Below are 22,741 nucleotides of genomic sequence, written 5' to 3' on the forward strand. Positions count from 1 at the left end.
GGACGTCTTCCGCTACTGATAAATCTGCCCCATGGACTTCACTTGCCGATTAAATATCACTTTATGTAGAGGTGATGTCCTGGCTAATGTGTAAACTAGCATCTTTCAACTCTACAGAAGGGAGATTAGCTCACTTCAATTTAACATTCAAACGAAAGCAGTTTACCTCAGAAACTCTGATCAAAGGTCAGTGTTTGGGCCCAGCGATGTCTCTCTCATGTGGTCGCTCTTAGTTCCAGTGAGAGAGAGACGCTCCTCCTCCCCTGCAGGCGGCTCGGCTGGAGCGCGTCTCTCCATCCTCAGCTTTAGCTCCATGGGGACACACGCAGCCGCACTTCACACCCCGCTGCTCTGCTGGCGCTTGTTTTCATAACTTTCACAGACTTTTCTCCGGAGTGGAATATCACGCATTAGAAGTCAATGGATTTGTACTGAGCGTGTAGGAAGTATCGTTGCCGCACTGACGTTTTTTTGTGTTGAATGTTCATGAGGACTCTGTCCATGTCTTCTGTGGGATGATGGCTCAGGCAGTCTCCCTCATTCCACTATTTGGCATTATTCTGGAAATCAGTTGTGTTTCTGGTAAGAGAATACATTCATCTATTCATCATCTATCTTTACTATTGACTTTAGTTAAATAACAAATCAAATTGCCAATAATAAATTCTACCAGATTGTTTTTTTTTTTTTTTATTTCTCTGTAAGTTTAATGTAGCCTATTCCTCAGTTGTCACTATGGCTTGTTGAATACTTTGTGGTTTTTTAACAGTAACATAAGTCTGTGTACTGGGTTCATTTAAAATGTTAAGAGCATGAAAAACTAGTGTGTGTCAGCTCTAGTGTGTGTCAGCTGTACATATCCCGTTGTGCATATTATGCACAAAGGGATATACCATGAGTTAAAGGAGGGAAATATGTGGCTATTTGACAAAGAAAAAATTGTTTCAACCAGTCATGAGGATCCCTGTGTTCAGTGAGTTAAAAAAAGGCATTTTTGTACAATGTCTACTTTGTCAGCCAGTGCCTGCTTGGTGTTTTTTCCATACAACACAATGTGCTTTAGGGCCTCACAGGGAGGTGGTGGGCAGCGTGTATCCTCAGAAACAGGAACCCCACCTAGGCCACACTGTGCTGGGCTATTGAGCCTGACCCGGCCCATCTTCCCCTGCTTCCTGTTTTGACATAGCTCCGCCATTTTCTGCCGCAGTGGAAAAATCGCCCTGATTATCCAGAGAGCCAGTTACAAAACAGTTTTCTCAGTATTGTAGTTTCAGTTTCTAAATTGTGCTTTTGACCTGATTTGATTTCCGTGTAAACATTTTTAAGGACCGCACCATGTGTGGTTTTAAAAACAATAATGACCTCTCACCCCTCTATGTAGATATTATTTGTTAGGGCTGTACATACTGATGTCATCACTGTTGATCGTGTTTGATTTGTCTTTGCTGTGGCTGACGTGTGGTGTTGATTTCTCCAGCCATTGAACTGCGGTTTATGCCTGATCCACCAACGCTGAACATCTATGGCATCCACAGGATGAACAAAACTGACAACCTGGAACTAACATGCAGGTACGTAGAAATATACCTTACTAAATTCAGTCCATTCGTTGACCCCTTTAAACGCAGCGCACAAAAGCAACACCTATAATTCTCTATCTGGCAGAGGCCGGCAGCACCTGAGGTGGACAACCCCTCCTACAAGCACTCGCTTCTCCACCAGTGACTGCAGTGGATCAGGACTCTTCTGCACAACACTGCGGATCTCCAACGCAACTGTCAATGAAACTGGACAGTACCAGTGCTCTTACCTCAACATGAGAGTCGAAGATGGCAAGACTTCAGTAGCGGCTCATGTGTTTGTCAACGGTATACCTCACTTTAACTTTATTTTGGAGTGCAGCTTGAGTGGCATGATACTGTGTTATATTGTGATTTTGTATTATACAGAAGAACTGCATGACATTTATGCTTTGGACAGAGAAGCGAAGTATTTATTGATCTAAGCTATACAGACAAAAAATTTTTATGTATCACTGTGGTTCACAAACCCACTGTCAGATCAGATCAATGTTGTTAAAGGGTTATGAGTATATTACTACAGATAGTTACACTGTCAACATTGTAACCCAAAACAATCTCTTTCTTACAGTGATCAGGATCATCCAAAGTGAATTAGAGTGAAAGTCAGAATATGTTGTGTTGCTGGGGCCACTAAAGGACCCCTACTGTTAAAGCCACATATACAAAATGGATACACTACCACACAGTTTTAAATTGTAAATTAATACAATGTGTTTATTCAAACATCCAGTTGTATGTACAAGAACATTTGAGATGACCAGTCATAATTGAAGAGTAGCCAGTTCCACCTCCTTGCTGCGGCGCTGTCAGTGTTTCACTTTGTTCTAACTGAATTTAAACCCATAAATGATGTTTGTGCATTTGATTTGATTTTTAGATTACAGGGTGCCATTTGTGCCGTCTGAGAAGGAATATGAGGTGGTGTTCATCCGTGAGGGAGAGAGGGTGGTGATACCATGCAGAGGCTCGGTGGAGAATCTCAACGTTACTCTCCACACTGTAAGGAAGAGTTGTTTCTGTTCCCTTCGTGTTCTTTCTTGGTAAAATCTAAAGTGTGGTACAAGCTGGAGTCACTTCTGTAGGATGAAAGGCATAACAGCAGACAGGGAGTCCAGACCATCAGTTACTTTTTGTTTATCACTCCTTTAAAAACGAATAATATTACTTTACTTAGTACTGTGTATTAAAAGTAACTAGTTACGTTACACGTTACGTCACCATATTGCCTTTGCCCCCCCACATAACTTTTCTTTACGCTGCTGGCTGGAATAACAAATAAAGCAAGTCACTCCGTATTTTGAACCACTACTGTTTTTCTGCACATGCATTAATAAGAGCAGTGTTCAGTGTTTTTATAAAAATGGAATGTTGCTTAACGCCACTTTCTCACTCGACGAATGCATGCATCACTGGCAGTGGTGGCCTCCCAGTCAGCGCCGGCGTTTCTTTCTATAGGCTAAGTTTCACATTGCTGTGCTGCTTTAACAGTTGCTTCAATAAATTAGATGTAGAACTGTTGAAATTTTACAACACACAACAATGTTCTTTGCATCTTTGAAGGTGACACAATAATGGCAATACTTACAGCTGTCAAAAGAACGCCTCTCTCCATCGTTCTCCATTTTTACTTTAGCTTTTTGACTAGCGCCTTGAACAACATAAGGTCTGGCTGCTCAACTTGAACTTCCCCTGACCTGCCACGCAATCACGCATTCATGACAAAGATGGTGCATTCTGGTAATGCAGCGTTACTTGGATTAGTAACTGTAATATTATTACTATTTTGGAAATAGTAATCCCTTACACTACTAGTTACTAGGACAAGTAAAAATATTACAGTAACACGTTACTACCCAACACTGGAAAGTATGCAAATGTTGGTACGGATGAGTTGTTCTCCTCATGATGAGTAAACTAACCTCTATGTGTAAAACGACTGGAGTGCCCCTTTAAATCAGTGGAACTGAGACAAACATCATTTTATTGTGGTTTAAAGCTAACATACTAAAAAATACTAATATCAGCCTGTTGCTAATAGTTCCAAATCAGTTTACTGAGCTTCTTTTGTTTTAAAAAGTAAAAAGTGTGCTCATGTGTGAAATGCACTAGTGTTGATGGTTTTATTTTTAAATTCCATGTTCAACATCACTACCTTTCTGTGTCTGTCAGAAGTATCCAAATAAGGAGCTTCATCCCGATGGGAAGGATTCTTTGTGGGACGCTAGGATGGGTTTCAGTGTTCCCAGTCATCTGATCAGCTACGCCGGTGTTGTGTCCTGTCAGACTGTGATTGGAAATGAGACATTTAAGTCCCCTCTCTACATTGTTGCTGTTGTCGGTAAGAAAACCATTCACACAGAAAGTCACTTGTAGAAGTCAAAATTGTAGACGTAATCTATGTGTATGTGTTTTATTGAACTTAACGAATACCTTAGTGAAAAACCTATGCCTTAATGCAGGATATTGCTTGTGTGTGTGAAAAATAGAGAGAGAGACACTGAAAATAAGTGAAAGAGGGACTCGGTGAAGTACTGAGCGAGTGAGGGAGAGTAGGTGCAGAGAGAGAGAGTCTGTAGTCTCAGGACAACAATAGGCTGTCGACTGACTGCTGTCTTCCCTCCCCTTTCCGCAGGATACAAGATCTATGACCTCACCCTGAACCTTGTGCAAGTGAGGCTGTCTGTGGGCGAGCGGCTTGTGCTCAGCTGCACTGCCCACACCGAGCTCAATGTGGGCATCGAATTCAACTGGACGCACTCTGGTCAGGCCCTGGTCAGTGGCCTGTTCTGCTCTTACTCTGTGATGGTTAATGTGCTTGTATGCTAGTTTAAATGGACTCATGTGACCCTTTAATCAGCCCATTTTACATACCACTGAAGACACACAGAGATACCAGAGGTGCTGGATCTCACTTCCTGTCATCCTTGCAAATATCCTTTACTTCCTGCTTTCAGGAATCCTCCAGCTTATCTCTATACCAGGTCAGAGTGCAAAGGTGACAGGTGCCAGGTTTTGCCTGCTTACATTTAATATTCAGTCAGAACAAAATAAACTTAGTGGACCTAATGGCAATATGTTCTAAATGGTCTGTTTCACAGACAAACTGCATTTCTGATGTGTGTCTCTTACATCAGACCTCCGTGAATGGTTGTACCCACGCAACAAACCACAAGAAGAAGCTGTGGAACTCTCTGGAGCTGTCCAACACACTCATTGTGGAGAACGTGACAGTTGATCACACCGGAGAGTACACCTGCACTGCATCCAGTGGGCAGATGGAGAAAAGTGCCTCAGCATTTCTTAAAGTGTACGGTAGGTGCAGTGAAAACATAATATTGTTGTAACTGTTTCGCTACTTCTTTCATGCTACAAAAGCATGACTTTTTTCCTCTCCTGACGACAGCTGAGGAATATGACGTCTTAATTGTCTTGTTGAAAATCTTCTATAAAAATTATACATGCTGCTGGGTGGCATGGCATTTCATGCTTTAGAAACAATGGACCCTGCACTAGGTGAGTTGGTATGCTGTTTTTTCATGCTTTACTGTTACTGGAGAGACCTGCCTTCATTTGGCGTTGAAGTTTTTTTTTGCTACAGTATATTCACAAAATGTAGCTGCCTGTCCTCACCCAAAAGGAAATAAAGCTACTTTCCTTTAAAAAGCAAAATGTTATATACAGTATGTATTTCCTTTACCACTTACTTGATAAAATAAACTGAACCCAAACGCATTTTACTCTTCTATTAACTAACTTTCACTAGCTTTCACTTTCACACCTTTTTTCCCTCAACTTTTTGCTGCAGTTTAGTCATTTATCTATTCCATATTTTCCTCTCAAAACATTTCACGTTTTCTTAATGCTCATATGATAGTGAGATGCATGGATGTCCAGAGCAGTGGTTGGTCCAGTGCGTGCGCACGTGTATGCATGTGTTTTTGTGTGACATCAGCAGAGCGATCGAGGAGACTCTAGCTAGCCAAAAACACTGGTGGCTAAACACACTGGTAGGTAGCTACCTAGATTAAATGACCTTGTGGACTCAAGAAAATGAGCCCGGAAAGATAAATTGAAGATGAAAATAAATTAAGGTTGAATTGATTTTACCAACTGATTAGGTTATAGGGCTTTACATTTTGATTTATGCTCCAATATAATTATTAATTAAAGTATAATTTATTGATGTATTCAGTTATATTGTTGACTTATCTGATAACATTTGACTACATTTTGTCAGTGTCAGGGCTCTATACCATAACACATTTGTTTTTGTGTGAGCTCACCAAATCAAATTCCCATCAGCTTTGGCAATTATGTTTTGAATCTTGAAATATTGATGCTTTGTGTCGCTAACAACATGTTGTGATTTGCCATGTGTTTTCAGAAAAGCCTTTCATTGATATAAAAGAGCCGTGGACCAAGATTTGGGAGGTAAATGTGGGAGATCCAACATCCATGTTTCCTGTCAAGTACTCAGCCTACCCAGACCCCAGCTTTAAATGGTATGTTCACAGTAGAAGACCGAGTTGTAGAATAAGAAGTACTGGTAACACTTCGTCGTACAGGTAGCAAACTGATTGCATACTAGATAGCTTTGACAACATGTTCAAACGTTACTATCTTCCAGTGTGACCTGTTACAGATTACTTTGTAACATTACTCCTCTTTGTCTGCTCAGGTTAAAAAATGGCCTGCCACTGAAGGATGATTACAGAATTAAACAGAGAAGTGATGCCCTCATCATTCGTGGAGTCACAGAATTGGATGCAGGAAATTACACAATGGTCTTGACCAATAAGATTACTAAAGAGGAACGGAGACGCTCTTTCCAGCTGCTGGTCAACGGCATGTTTTCCCAGTTCATTCCTTTTTTTTTTTCTTGAGCTGTCTGACGCTGTTAATCCAGAGAATGTGGTGGTAACTGTTTGATGTCTTCTTTTACAGTGCCTCCTCATATCATTGAAAAGGAGGTGGCGGTGGACACTGATGTGTACCCATACGGCAGCAGCCCCACACTAAGGTGCACCTCTCGTGGATATCCCACGCCTGCACACATCCAGTGGCAGTGGATGTCTAAAGAGGACTGTCCAGAGGCCTTCCTGTAAGTCGTCGGTCTTAAGTGTGTGAGACAGAGTCACAGAGAGAGTGTGTGTGTGTGTGGGAGGGTGCAACTTCCTTTTGTGTATGCAGTGTTCACATGCTTCTTAGTTACTCATTGTCAACAGGTTGTTGATTTAGGAGAGAAATAGCTGCTTTCGTGATGTTGACAAAAACAGGAGAAGAGACCATAATAGCGCACTCTGACCTGATGCAGATCAGCGGATGTGATTCACGCCCTTCACAATGTCCATTTTTAGGAGGACTTCACTCTGAACGGGATGTGTTTACTAATTTTGGACAATCAGAGATTTTCTACTACAAGCCATGTACCTCTCTGGATCTGCTGTTCAAGATAGCAGCTCTATCTGTGTAATACACAGACAGGAGGTCTCTCGGCGGTTACGCAACAGCCTCCTCAGGTATTCAGTAATTTGACGAGTGTTGATAGCAAGGAGGAGGCGTGTGTGAATGGCTGCTTTTGACCATCAGCAGGTTCCTTATCTTCTGCCTACACATCGGGGCTCTTCCTCGGTCCTCCACTATGTTTCCTGTTGTTCCCGTCGTGGTCTCTGTCACAGAAAGAGCTTCTTCCTGCTGAAGCTCTGCCTCTTCTTGTATACTTTTGTTCCCTTGTTATCATGTACAAAATACTCGACAGATCATTCCTGTTTCCTAATTTCGACTGACAGTTTGTCAGTGCCTCAACTAAAAATAAATACATGACCATAGTAGTTAAAAGTCAGGTCTAATATGTGTTTGGTGTGTATCAGAGTGAAAGAGGAAATTCTGCTGGAGTGTAGCACTGCTCCTACAATGAATGGTCAATTGATGCTTTGGTGCTTCTGTGAGGATGTTTTAAAACAAAAAAGTATCTTTGCGAGATATGTTAGTTTCACCTGGTTTCTGTTTATTTTCTCCAACAGGTCAGGGGCGATTAAGTCTGAGTTACAGGTAGCGGGGTGTACAGGTTGGAGAGATATCAGCAATAGCACTGGTCACCACCCTGTAGAAAGAATTATGATTGACACTGATCATTGTCAAAAGGTAAATAAAAATCCTTTTGATTACACCCAAATTTCCGCTGCAGTCCACCAACATAAGAATCCTAACAGTGGATGTTGAATTTTGATGTGCACGTTTTCACAAAGTAAATTCATTTTCATAGAAAATGAGCTCCTTGAAGATTCAGAAAGCTGAGGCCCATGCCCTCTACAGATGCACGGCTGCCAACAAAGTAGGAGAGGATTCACGCATCATCTTTTTCCACGTGACACGTGAGCACTGTGCTTTTTCTTTATTTCTGTCTCATGTGGGCTCTTCCTGTAATCATGACTACTTTTCTGGATTCATCATGCCAGTTCTCATTCTTGTGTCCATCTCTACATTGTAGGTGGCCTTGAGGTGAGCGTGTCTCCATCCAATGAGCCCATAGAGGAGGACCATGTGGTTCTGCGGTGTAAGGCAGACAGGCTGATCTACGGAAACCTTGCCTGGTTTCGTGTGACCAACATCTCAAAGTCGGAGCAGATTGCGTCGGTGCTGCCCTGTCGCTCCCTGGCTCTGCAGCTGAGGCCCCTGTCGCATGTAGTGCTGTCCAGCCAGCAGGGCACTAATGTGACTGTGGAGCTGCCGCTGCCCAATGCGTCCCGTCATGATGAGGGTCTGTATGCCTGTCAGGTGGAAAACATCAAGACTCAGGAGAAATCCTGCCTGCTACGCCACCTTTCTCTCAAAAGTAAGAAAAACTTACAATTCCCTGTTTTTGGTTGAAAATGTTATGCCATTCAGGACCTACAAGTTGATCATTTACAATGGAAAACCATAATTTCATTGTAAGTGACATACATTTCAAAGGTTTGTGCATTGCAAAAACAGTTAAAGAGGCACTTTATTATATCTTTAATCTTTCAGGTGGTGCTTAATGCCTGTAGTTTTAGGTGCAGCTACACTATTTTCACATGTGAAGGTTTTGTCAAAAGACAAGTGTCACTATCTTTAGACAAGGAAGAATATATCAATAGGATAATCTCTGCAAGCATTAAGAGTGAACAATTTGATTGAGATTGAAATTCTTGACTCATGATCATTCCCTCACAATTTAAACTGATTGTTTCAGATTTTTAAAGAAAGGATATGTTTGCAAGAGTCAACAATTATGTGCATTTGATATGAATTTACTTTGATTCTGATTTTAGGTCTTGAGGCTGCAAGGATCCTTAATAATTTAACCGATCAGAAAGTTAACATTAGTGCAACGATCAATCTCCACTGTGATGCTACAGGGATGCCAAGCCCAACAGTGGTGTGGACCAAAAACAACCACACTGTGGTGGAGGGCTCAGGTGAGACCTGCATGGCTTTTCAGTGAACACGGACTCACTTCAGAAGTTGCCTCAGATATTAAAAAGACAATATGGGTTGCTTTCAGGTGTGATTCTGAGCCAGCACAACCATATTCTGACAATTCAGCGTGTGAAGAAGGAGGACAGTGGTCTGTACACCTGCACTGCATGTAACAGCCGTGGCTGTGACACCTCACAGGCCCTTTTGACTACTGAAGGTCAGTCCCTGCCTGTACTGGTACCAAATGGTCTGTGTCAGCGTACAATGATGTAGTATTTCCTGTTTGCTGATAGCATAGATGAATTATGAGACAATGGGCCCCTATGGCACAGACATGGAAAAGCTCCCCACCCATTCTATATAGGCTAAAGACCCCCAGACAGAAAATAGTCGTTGTTTTGTGTCTTAGTGGTTTTTTTTTTTTGCATATCTTTATACAATTTTTGTGCTTTTTAGTACTTGTAAACTTGTCTTTTTTGGTCGTGTTGTGTCCTTTTTAGTTGTTTTGTGTGTTTTGTGGATGTTTTGCTTCTCTTTGCAGTAATATTGTGTTTCTTTGTAGTAAGCTCGAGTCATTTAGTAGATTTTAGAGTAGATGTAGTTTCCAACAAGAAATGTTACCAGTCACTTCAAACAGAGGTTCTGGCACAGGGCCCACTGACTCCTTAGCGCCCTGTGCTTATGTTTAGTATATCCATTCAGTATTACATCCACGGCTGATAGTAAAGAATATATTGTTCATAGTTCAATGTTTAGCCTTAACCCCATTTACCCACAATACCCACAAAGACAGTGTATTTATATCTGGCATCAAGATTTCAACAGTTCACATCACACATACGACATTTTTAATATCAAAGATGTAGAGTAAGAATAACTTTGCTTCCTCAGGACAGGAAGTTGGTCCAGTTAGCACACATCCTCCTGGGAGTTTCTAAATCCAAAACAATGAGGAGACTACAGGACAAAGGGAGAGGCCAGCCCTGCCGCAGCCGCAGCCTCTGCACTCCTGTCCACCCTTTTCTGTCCCGAACACAGAGACACTGCAATAAACAAACAAACGTGCTAACTAGAACCAGGGCCTACGTGACCTGTTCCCCGCCAGCAGAATGTAGACCCAGTTCCAGCAGCTCCCAGCTCATGCGCCAGCCCTGCTAACGAGGGCGTTAGAGGACAGGCCCGCTAACAAGAAAATCTCTGTATATGAAGGAGTTTACAGAGCAGTAACACACAGGAAGAGCAAGCAATTTAAAAGGAAGGGCGTAAGAATAGCGGTTGAATATTATATACTACAGCCTGATATTTATGAGAACAGATGTCTGACTGTCCATCAAAACAATTATATGATGCCTCAGTCACAGGCATGTTGACTGAATGACTTAATTGTACCAGAGAGCCACGGTTCATTACAGCATGCATGTAGTTACACACTACTATGGCTCTGATAGGCCCTTTCCAAGTTGTCTTTGGCAGTAGCTGTTCATGCTGAGTCCTGAACATTTGTTATGACTAGATAAAATATCAGCTTGCTTACAGTCCAGATTCTAGCCTCCTTCCTCCAACCCAAACACAGACACACATGTGTACATGCCAAAGACAATGACAAACCTGTCTCAACTTTATGCAGTGCAGCCAAGGCACGCAACCGAAATTATAATCGACATTCCACTGTGACTGTCCCACATTTTTTCCCCTAAAGAATGGGCCCCAAATGTTGTCAAATTAGTTGTATGATCTGTTCCTTGACACGTTTTAATATACGGTTGTTTGTGAAAACTCCTGCAACTCATATTGTTGTGTTTATTCTAGGGGCAGAGGAAAAGACTAATGTGGAACTGATTGTTCCTATTGGGTCAGTGGTCATCGCCATGTTTTTCTGGTTACTGATCGTCTTTGTCATCCGCGGAAGAAAGCGAGTAAGAATTTCCTCATCCTCACTTTGCCATAGTTTTCTTTCCTTGAATGTTCCCTCCAGTTACACACAATTTAGAAGACAATAAATAAAATGAAGCGCACAGCTAAAACACACACACACGCACGAGCACACACACACACACACACACACACACACACACACACACACACACACACACACACGCACACACACGCACGAGCACACACACACTGTAGGGGTTTATGACTGATTAAAAGTGACTGGCCTGGTTCTAAGTGGTCGCTCTCCTTTGTATCCAGGAACAACAGGGCCACTCTCTGCTCCCATAAGTCACGTAGACCTGCTGCACTGATTGGGCCCCTTCTGCTGGAGGGGTACCAGAGTCACTGAAAAACTGATGTACAGTTTTATTGTAATGAAAGGGAAGGGCTGAGACAAATACCAACTCATTAATTCACACACACACACTCTCTCTCTCTCTGTTTCAGCCAAACGGCGTGGAACTGAAGACGGGCTATCTGTCCATGATCCTGGACTCAGAGGACATGCCCACGGACGAGCAGTGTGAAAGGCTCACATATGATGCCAACAAATGGGAGTTCCCTCGGGACAGGCTAAAGCTAGGTGAGACACAAATTTGATTCAGTCCAGACACATTTGTGACAACAAGCATCTGCATCCAGTGGTGGTACATTACCACGTACACTTACTCAACAAAGCACAGCTGTGCTTAAATACAGCCAGAAAGGAGTTGTTTAGTGATTCCCAATCGTAGCCCAGGGGTTCTTCTGCAGTTACGTACCAGGGTATGTATAAAAAGATTATAGAGTAGTTCAGCTAATTCAAAAAATCAAAAATTATAATTTGGTTAAAAAAATAAGTATATACAGCATATTGCTTGTGTAGTGTGTAAAAATGAGTTAACAAGCAAGTAACGTTGAAATTGAAAGCTAAAGGTGATGGATACATAGATATATTTCCAATATCTGGACTTCAAAGCATGACTTTTTTTAATTCAATTAATGGACGATCATTTTTGTGCTGAGTTCATAGCTTTCGCTGTAGCCTACTAAATGCCAGAGAAGTTAAGCCAATAAGAAATTAAAATGTGTTGTTTCCGGGTAAATTCCGTGATCGCGCCGCAAGGATGTTAGTTACCAGGCAACATAGATGCGCGTGCACACACGTTCCCACATCATTTTGATTTTACAATTCCTGCACGAAATCACTTGCCTGTGATCAAAGATAGTGAGAACAGCTGATGTTGGGGAGTATAGACAAATGCGTGCTAAGTGATTATTGATGTAGTCAAAAATTCTCCAACCTCTTTGCAACCAGAAGCTTTTGCTTTTTTAGCCAGGGGTGAGCAAAGTAAAATAGGGCTATTCAGATCCTTAAAAGTACCAATGCCTTACCGTAAAAATACTAGATAAAATACTACTCAAAGCAGAAAGAAAAGTGTTCCATATGACTGTATACTATTATATATTATATCATTAGATTCTTATTCCTCATGCATTAATGTAGTTTGTTTAGGTTGAACTATTTTGTATCAGACTGCAATTAATGATTATTTTTATTTTAATCAGCTGATTATTTTCTCCATTAATCGACTGTAATAAATTCTGAAAATAGTGAGAATTGTTGTCACAGTTCCCTAAGTGACACCTTCACAATGCTTGTTTTGTCAGTCCAAACTCAAAATGATTAAAAATACATTAAAATAATCAAGTAAAAGCAGCAAATCTTTAGGTTTGTGAAGTTGGAACCATGAAATGTTTTTACATGAAAAATGACTAATACCAAAACAGTTGCCAAATAAATGTCTGTCAGTTAGCCTAACTGATGTAGTTCTACTAGCTGGACTTGTATAAACTGTTAAGTAATAATTTAATTTAATTTATATCAAAACATCCTATTTTTTTTTTAACTCTTCATATGTTTTATGTGTTAAAAGCTTATTTTTAAAGTAACTAGTAACTGAAGCTGTCAGATAAAGTAAAAAGTACAATATTTGGTGAAGTTGTAGAAAGTGGCATGAAAAGAAAATCCTCAAGTTCAGTACAAATACCTTGTGTACTTAAGTAGTTACAGTACTACTTTGTTACTTAACACCACTGGGCTTAGCTTTGGCTACCTGAAACTAAGGAAAGGACTAGAGATGGTTTTCTATATTTTGGCTCTGGACGACAAGCTATCATCCATCATGATGGTGAAAATGGCTGAACCTGAGCCACAGTGCTTTAAGTGGGAGCCCCCTACCCCTGTTATCAAGGCATTAAAAGGTGCAACAAACAATTACAACACAAAACATCATTCATAAGCTAAGATGTGTAGCCTACTCACACACAGCTTGGCATACAGTACATGCATAGGGCAAGTTCTGCCATCCTACTGTAGGCCTATGTGTACAATATACATTGAGCATTGCTGTTCAGTCAGCCAAATTTCTTTTTAGTTTTGATACATTTGTATTTTTTAAATATAAGTATGTTTTTATCAGATTTACCTATTGTTGTTACCTATTGGTGGTTTTTCAAAGCAACATTGGATTGGCTCACCCTGATCCGGATACAAACTTTTCAGGATTACCAAATCTGGATTTCCAGCGCTCTAAATGGGACTACATATCACAACACTGTTGATTAAAAAAAAGACCAATAGGTAGAACAGCCAGCATGGGGTTGCTTTTATTTGAAGAGAAGAGAAAATGTATAATAAAATAACACATTTCCTTCCATTTGAAATTTCTTTAAACAGTCAAATCCCCCATCTGACCCACAACATATATAAGAAAAACACGCAAATATACATTATTCACAGATACACTGTGGATATTTTGAGCATGTGTTGTCCAACATCAGATTACTTTTGAACAACTGGGCCCAGGCCCTCCCCCCTCGCTAAAGCAATGCCGCCACAGCTTTAATAGTTAATAGTTTTACATAACTTTATGAGCATATGAGCAAATGAAAATGAGCATATCTTGTCATGGGTGGTGTTGTTGAAGGACAACTACATCTGAAAAAACAATATTGGCACTGATGGCGTTATTTGTGTGTAAATGTTTTGCATTAAAGGTGACCCACTGGGACGAGGAGCGTTTGGTCAGGTGGTAGAAGCAGCTGCCTTTGGCATAGAGAAAGCTACCACGTGCACCACTGTTGCAGTCAAGATGCTTAAGGGTTAGTCTTTTGCCACATTTCTCCACATGCACGCAGACAGTACAATGGACAAACTTCAAACTCACACACTTGTATCTCTCACAAATGGATCTTTGTTTGTTGCAGAGGGAGCCACGTCTAGTGAGTACCGGGCGTTGATGTCAGAGCTGAAAATTCTGATTCATATCGGACATCATCTCAATGTCGTCAACCTGCTGGGAGCCTGTACGAAGCCTGGAGGTGAGTCATCATGCAAAGCATGCAGTGTTACTGAGAAATTATCTTCATAATGAGAGCTAGTGATGGAACTTAGCAAGCGTTCCCTGACCTAATTACACCTTGCTTTCAAACACTTAGTTATGTTTGTGTATTTGGGATGGCAGGTATTTTTTTTTCTTCTTTCTCTCTAATAAGCCTCACATCTCATAAAATCAGCCTTTGATCCTTAGCCTCTTTGGACTTCCCTCTCTCTGCAGGACCACTGATGGTGATTGTGGAGTACTGTAAACATGGAAACCTCTCCAGCTACCTGAAGAGCAAGCGTGGAGAGTACAGCCCCTACAAGGTAAATGATGTGTAACCCTGATACAGCCAGTCAACTGCAGCCTACACTCTGATGTGGTTACACGGGATCCAGACCGCAGCACCCATTGACCACATTGACCACAGACAGTCATTGACCACAGACAGATTACACAACTATGCGCTCCATTACTAATCCACAGATTGCATCTAACATGGGCGATATTGTGATCCAACAAACAAAACCTGCAACCTGAATAAAATATTTTTAGGATTCCAACTTTTTCTCCTAATTTTCTTAACTGATGTCTGTGTTTTCACCGTGGTCAACAGAGAAAGCGTGTGGATAGTCAGAAGTGGGTGTCTGCAGAGGAGGATGTGACCGAAGGGGATCTGGGTCTGGGGAAGATCGCCCAGCTGGACATCTGCACGGGAACGGCTGTCTGCTCCAGAGCTGGAGACACAGCTTCAGGCAGCAACGTGGACCCTCAGGAAGGTGAACGCAGAAATGATACAGTTTTCACTTTTGCACCAGTTCTCTGCTTGTGGACACTTTTCACATTCACATTTATCATTGTAAACTATATCATGTGACCACAGAGAGCTCAGACGATGACCATCTGACTATGGAGGACCTGATAAGCTACAGCTTCCAGGTGGCCAAAGGCATGGAGTTTCTGTCCTCCCGCAAGGTGAAACTACAGTTATTTAGAAATCTGTGTGTATGGTATGTAGACATCCAAAACTGGAGATGATAATCACAACATGCATGTAAATTCCACCATTTCTTTTCGCACTGTAGTGTATCCACAGAGATTTAGCAGCCAGAAACATCCTGCTTTCAGAGAACAATGTGGTGAAGATCTGCGACTTTGGCCTCGCTAGAGATGTCTACAAAGACCCTGACTATGTCCGCAAGGGGGATGTAAGTCCCCCAAACTGACACATAGATGATCAATCATGCAATTGATAAGTCTGTGTGGCAATGAAACTTACATCTTCATCTTGCTACAGGCGCGGCTCCCTCTAAAATGGATGGCTCCTGAGACCATCTTCGATAGGGTGTACACCACACAAAGTGATGTTTGGTCGTTCGGGGTCCTTCTCTGGGAGATCTTTTCTCTGGGTAAGCCTAGAAATCACAAGTACACATAACTCTAGATACAAAATGACCACTTTGGACCTGCAATATCACCTCTGTCGTATCTCCTGCAGGGGCTTCTCCCTACCCGGGTGTTTGCATTGACGAGTCTTTCTGCCGGAGGCTTAAGGAAGGTGCCAGGATGAGACCCCCAGAATACGCCACCACTGAGATGTGAGGGGAAAGTTGGCATAATGCAGTTCCTCACATCACAGAAATGTAACTCTATCCACCATCTCACTGAGATCTAATGTACTTGTGTTCACAGATACCAGACCATGTTGGACTGCTGGCTGGAACGTCCCAAAGACAGGCCAACATTCACAGAGCTGGTTGAACATCTGGGCAACCTGCTACAGGCCAGTGCTCAACAGGTCTGTTTGGGTCCAAACAAATGTCTACTGTGTCCATAAATAACCTCAGCATTTAGGTATTTTAATCACAGCTACGGCAAAATATAGTTCAACAGCAAAGAACAATTATGGTCAATGAAGTATTGTCATTTGTTTTGAGTTGAGAAGTTCTTTCAACAGTCAGCAATTAGAGGAAATTGGTCACACAGGAGGCAAATGTACCAGTTTACTGACAACAGCTTCAATCCACAATGCAATTTTCATCAAAAGCAGTTTCGTTGGTAGGATCTCTCCGTGCCGGTCTTTCACTATGGTATTGTTAAGTCTGTTAGTGTTCCCTGTGTGTCTGAATAATGCAGAGCTGACTACGATAAGTTGACACCCATTCATTGAGCATTGCCAAGTCATTCTGGGAAGTTTAGGAAGTCATTGCCTGAGGAAGTAGAAAAAAAACAGGCTGACGCATGCTAGCTACATCAAAAAAAGTACATTTAAGGAAGTACTGTACTTAAGTCCAATTTTGAGATACTTGTAGTTTACTTGAGTTTTTCCATTTTTTTTTTACTGCTTTATACTTCTATTACACTACATTTCAGAGGCAAATAGTATACTTTTTACTTTAACTACACTTATAAAGATAACTTCTTACTTTATTTATTATTATTTACAAAATATAATGAACAAATAAATGGTATTATTATTATTACATCAATAAGACTATTGATCCATTGCTACCCAGCAATATATTAAACATGTATTCATGTACAAACAAATTGAAATGAGACCCACATTTACCAGCTGCAGTATTTATGTGATGTACATGTAATAAATCAATGATTATATTCCAATAATATTATATACATTCTTCTGCAAAATGAGTACGTTTATTTTCCAACTTTAAGTATATTTTAATGCTATTAGTTTTGTACTTTTACTTAAATGCAGGGCTTTTACTTGTAGCAGAGTATTTCTGCGCTGTGGTGTTGCTACTTTTACTTAAGTAAAGGATCTGAGTACCTCTTCCACAACTCTTTATTTTAAATTGATCATGGTCATCATTGTTTTGGCTTTAATGTAAGTTCATATTTCTACTCATTTGAGTGGAATTCATTGATCCCGTGTGTATTTGAGTTGATCTCATTAGAGTTCTCTTGGTCTCCAGGATGGGAAGGACTACATCCCTCTGACAGCAGGCACCGTGGCAGAAGGATCTCCAGTGACCCCTGACACCAGGATCCCCTACAGCATGCCCCAAAGTGGGGAAAACCTGGAAGCTCAGCTCCACTACGACAGCCCGCCATCCCTTGGGTCAGCATGATTATCTTACTCTGACTCTCGAGTATCACTTGTTAAAGTTCAAATACTCAGTGGTGAATCCTGTTCATTTACTTAACTTCTGTGTGCAGACTGTCCCAGCAGAGTGAGAGGTGCAGTCGGCCGCTCAGCATGAACATGTTTGAGGACATCCCTGTGGCGCACAGCAGTGTCATGGTGGGTGTCTTGAATTAATCCGACACAATGTGAACATGACAGGACGTTTTTACTGGAATGCATTAGATTATACAGGTGTACTTGTATAATAACTGACAACTTATTGTGCTGTACAGTAATTTCCTCATCTATAAACTGGTACACATACATTTTTTGTTTTCTTCTTGACATTTGTGATATCAGAAACTGACACTTTAGAAAAACAGAAAAGGAACCTACAGAGTCCCTACTTTTATATTTTTCATGTTTTTTAAGGGGAAGTTTGTCATGTAGCTTAGTAGAAATAACAACTAAAGATGATTTGCTTGAAATTAGATGACACATGGTGTAAAAAAAAAAAGATTGTCAGAAAATTAACCACCAAATATTTAGAGATTAATCGATTTTAACTGAGTCTTGGCAATAGTGTCGAAACAATAAGTTGATCGAGCACTTTTCAAGCAGAAATGCTCAACAGTTGTGAGGATTTGCTGCTTTTCATTTTCTCATGTGATTGTAAATTAAATATCTTTGGACTGATGGGTTGGGGATGTCACCTTGGGCTATAGAAAATTGTTAGGTCATTTTTCATTACTTTCTAAGTGATTAATCGATTAATAGAAGAAAAAAATCAGCAGATTAATCAATAATGTAAATTGCAGCCCTCCTTTACAAACTAAAGAATATGATTGAGTCCCATTGAATCCCAGTGTTTCTCTCTGTGGTACCAACCAGCAGTGTTAATTTCAATTGTTGGCACTTCTGCAGGAGGGTCACACAGACAGTGGTATGGGCTTCTCATCAGAGGAGGTAAAGGGTTTGAATCAACAGCTTACAACTACGCCCAACTTCAGGTAAGGACTAAGCATCAGCTTATAACTCACGTTACATTTTGCCCATTACTACTCATATAATAATTATACATTTCTTGATTTGTTTTTTAGCTTCAAATCAGAAATACATTACATTCCTGTTGTCTCTCCTCAGCCAGCTGCTGCGCTGTAAGAGTAAAGAGTCTCTGGCCTCGGAGTCATCCAATCAGACAAGTGGATACCAGTCAGGGTACCACTCTGACGACACAGACACCCCGATCTATGCTAACGAGGAGGTGATCATGAAGCACAACATGCTGAAGAAGCCTCCTCTGTCCAAAACGCCTGACAAATTCAATGCGGAGATCCGCTACAGCACGCCACCTGTCTGACCCCACACATTCCCCAACAACTTCAGCCTGAGTGTTTTCACTATACCACATTTCGTTTACTTTCCACAGGTATCACACTTTAGGAACAACGACAACACTCGGTTTGCTGTTGTGTTGAAAAAATGAAGGTTCTATGATAAGTTTGTAAGCGTAGCTCTCTTTGGACAGCCGGAGGATTGCTATCATGTTTACACAGCGAGGAAAAGGTCTGGGGAGCCGAGACACGAGGACAAGCCTACTTCCTGAGGCGCAATCCACCCACTTCCTCTGTTGCAAGGCAAATGGCATCTGAACTTTTTAGATGATTGAATCAGCAAAAGTTTTCTTTCTTTCTTTTTACATTCTGTTTTTTTTTTATTTTGTTGGCACACTGAATGCCTGGTAAGGAAACAGTTTTTCTCAGATCAATCAGAACAATTTGTACAGTCCCTTTATGCATATAACTTACAGTATTTTATTGAAAGTGTATTACTAAACCTGCAATAAATGTAACTAGTTTTATAAAATAAAAATACTCATAGATTAAGATAGACCATGTGTGTTGTTTGACATGGAAAGTATCCCGAATTCATCACTATTGGTCTGTTTCTTTGTATCATGCACCTCTCGTTTCCATTCACTGTGTCTTACGTAAAGAAAACAATACTTTCTCAGCCTTGGTCATTGTCTGTGTGTCCTATAGGAACAATGCTCTTCCAACCTTGGGTATTTTCTTAGTTGTATTCAGCACACAATGCCCATAATAGCCCCAGCCAAGGCCAGTGGGAGCCAGTATGCCAACAAACAAAGTAAAGGGCACATTTAGAAAGCAGGTTTGGGAGAATAAAAAAACTATACGGTCTCCACAGTTTGTGAACATCTCATTTCGCGAAATAGTAAATGTTTATGAGGTAAAATTGAGACTTATAACTTTTGTTAACCCTGGTTTACTGTTGTGCCATGAAATATTACTGTGACTGCAGCATCTGAGGCTTGGCCTAAAACCTAAAGGTGCTGGTCAGGCTGGGTGCATGTCAACACAATGTATTGTCTCTGCAATCAAGAGCAAACATAGCTAATTATAGCATACGATAGGAAATGACTCGCAGCCTTGGCAGAGCTGTTTGCACACTTCCACACGTAATACTGGGGGGGAAATTTAGAAAATCCTCCCCATTACCACTGGAGGAGGCCAGGAGGACAGCCTAATGTCTCTGTAGTTCCAATGAAGATCCAGGATGTCAGTGTTGTTATTGGTTAAGGATAATTGAGCAACAGTGCTCTCTGCTGCTGTAAAGCTGCAAACACACACACATACACAGACATACCTACACACACACACATACACACACACACACACACACACACACACACACACACACACACACACACACACACACACACACAAAGATGACAGACCAGATATAAGGTGTTAGTGAGCTTAAGAGGTGCTGTTTGGTGGATTTTTATTACCTTTGTACAGAGCCTGCCAATAGATCAGTGGATATATGCGAAGCTGCCAAGTTGATAAAAGCAGAATTTACAAGACTAATGCTTCATGTCAGACACTTTTGCTGTCGTGTCCTGACATAGTCTCTGAACAAAGGAATGACACATATTGTAGCCTACAGAAGGAACGCAGTTTAATTTCCTCAGGAATGTGCAAACAGGCTTAAGGCAGAGCTCTGCACTGGCAGGAAATACCTTGGCATCCACAGATAATCTTAATGTAATGGTACACACCCAGCCAAAGCAGGCTGCCCGCTCACCAGACATAAACAGGCATAACTAAAGACAGACAGACAGACCCTTGCTACACTTGGTAGCCAGTACTAGATTGTTAGCAGCAGTGTAGGTAGTGAGGATAATCTGAAACGTCCAAATCAAGGAGAGTATGCTCTCCCCCTGAACAGATCACTCATTCTAGGTGCCAGGGAGGTACATTGTGAGATTGTGAATTAGGCCTAGCTCAATTTATTTGAAAAAAAGAAAAGAAAGTAAAACAACTGATTAAAAAAGATATATCTACAACTAGAGTCAGCTACAACGTCTGAACACCATGCTGAAAAAAATTTGCAAGTGAACAAAGAAGTTTAAACAGCTAGCTAACATTAAAAGTAATAGACAAATCATTGAAGTAGTTTGCTAAAATGATGGATAAATAACTAAAAGTAATTGATTAATGGTTAAAAAACTTAAAACTTAAACCTTAATGGTTAAAATATTTAGCTAAAAGTAATAGGCAAAGAATTGATAATGGATAAACAATCAAAATTATTGGCTACAAGTAATATGTAATTACTTGTAGGATAAATGGTTGAAAAGTCAAGCTGTGCAAATCCAAGCTTGACCAAAGTGACCTAAACATTGATTGTAACAATATCCACTATATTATATAACTATACTATAGTGTTGAATAATATCCAGTTTAAGACACATTTTTGGAACATGAGTGTGGTGTCAATAAAAATGTACATGAACTCATGCAGGGATGAGGCAGAAGGATAATTTGACTTCTATTTCATTTTTATTTTAAGCCATAACTCCCACCACTAAGTGGTAGTAACGCTCCAACATCAGTTCCACAAACTCTGCTAAAGAGGCAGAGCAGCAAGCTGGATCTCTTGTCACTTGATGGCAAACCCTAAATTTTTACACCCTCAGTTCCCAAAACTATTTGGTACATGAACAGAAACGAGACAGGGTGAGAGTGCCTCGCAGGACCCCACGTACACGAAGTCTACCTTGGTCTTTCCACTCATCTGTCTAATCACATCAGAAAAGATTAGCTGAAATCTAAAACACATCCATACGCTGACTGACTGGCTTGTTAAACTGTCTGATATAAATCAATGTGTCACTCAGAGATAACAAATTGTGGTTTGCCATGACCAGGTTCTGTCAGTAGACTGTCAATTCACAAATAAACACCTAACCTGGCTTAAAAAATAACTACTAGAAATCAACACAAAGGCTTAGTTGCATTTTTAATATACCACCCCACAAAGACACACGCACACACACACACACACAACACATTGATTTAATAGATAATGCTTGTTTCACCGACAGGCCCACAGCAGCTTTATCTCATATTCTTGTCATGTGCCGAGCTTTTAAAGGCTGCTTATACAAACCTGTCATTCACTTGCTGGCAGTCAAGATTGACTCCTGTGATACACAACAAGAATTTAGCAGCAAATCAACTCCTCTGGCATTTGGTGTTCAGAGGCAGGGAGGGAAGAGGCAGCCTCAGACCAAATGTGCTTCTGAATTTTCTCAGACAAAAGCAATAAAATAGAAATAGAAGCGTAGAGGATTTTGTGCGATTAAAACTTAAGTAAAGTATTAAATGAAACAAACAAACAAACAAACAGTGATAACTATATGGTGTGCAGGGCACAATAAATTGGATGAATTATTGAAGTTACCCGAGGCCTGGGGCTCACTGTGCATTTCATTTTGTTTCACAATGGGTAGAGTCTGGAAGGGAAGCTGAGGTCTGGCAGGAGCAGGAGGTGATATTGAGTTCTGTTGGAGCCTCTGGGCACAGACTCTAAGCAATGTTCCCATCAGCCTGTCAGTCTGACCTGCCAGTCGCTAGCAGGCCGGGTCGCAGGGAAGTTCTTCGCCCAACACACGAAACAGCTTGTATGGCTTGGTTGTGGCAGTGAAGCTGTTTTAATGCAATTGTTCATACTTGCAGGGGGAGTTATGCATGCAGTTTGAGAGTTTGAAAGTATGACAGTGCATTGGCTTGATGTGCTGGATTGTAGGTAATTATCATTTGATTAATTGGAGAGACATTCTGAAACAAACAAAAAAAAACCCATAAACAAACCAAACACATTAGTTCATTCATTCAGTGTTGTAATTTAATTGGATTTACATGTCAGCATTTCACAGGATAATACTTAAAATGAAGAAAACATGCACAAATCAAAGGACATAACCCATATGTCCTCAGTGGTAACTAATGGAACCATAC

At 40.9% G+C, this 22,741-nt stretch overlaps 1 protein-coding gene across 2 annotated transcripts; it reads left to right on the plus strand.

Moving 5' to 3' along the window:
- Positions 1-309: 309 nt before the first annotated feature.
- On the plus strand, positions 310-19,300 carry kdr (kinase insert domain receptor (a type III receptor tyrosine kinase)). 2 transcript variants are annotated; one of them, XM_046055940.1, is made up of 30 exons: positions 310-582; positions 1,478-1,571; positions 1,666-1,868; positions 2,461-2,582; positions 3,753-3,921; positions 4,216-4,355; positions 4,718-4,895; positions 5,968-6,085; positions 6,262-6,428; positions 6,528-6,684; positions 7,607-7,727; positions 7,849-7,957; positions 8,074-8,418; positions 8,879-9,025; positions 9,112-9,243; positions 10,836-10,942; positions 11,409-11,544; positions 14,001-14,105; positions 14,211-14,324; positions 14,561-14,649; positions 14,940-15,102; positions 15,207-15,298; positions 15,409-15,531; positions 15,621-15,732; positions 15,822-15,921; positions 16,016-16,121; positions 17,263-17,408; positions 17,507-17,591; positions 18,339-18,424; positions 18,558-19,300. In XM_046055940.1, the coding sequence occupies exons 1-30, from the start codon at positions 516-518 to the stop codon at positions 18,772-18,774; spliced, it is 4,050 nt and encodes a 1,349-aa protein (XP_045911896.1). In that variant the 5' UTR covers positions 310-515; the 3' UTR covers positions 18,775-19,300. The 2 variants fall into 2 exon arrangements, with proteins under 2 accessions (XP_045911896.1, XP_045911902.1); XM_046055946.1 differs by having other exon boundaries at positions 3,756-3,921.
- Positions 19,301-22,741: the final 3,441 nt, after the last annotated feature.

This window comes from Micropterus dolomieu, linkage group LG01 (genome assembly GCF_021292245.1).
Source record: "Micropterus dolomieu isolate WLL.071019.BEF.003 ecotype Adirondacks linkage group LG01, ASM2129224v1, whole genome shotgun sequence".
Classification (NCBI taxonomy): Eukaryota; Metazoa; Chordata; class Actinopteri; order Centrarchiformes; family Centrarchidae; genus Micropterus; species Micropterus dolomieu.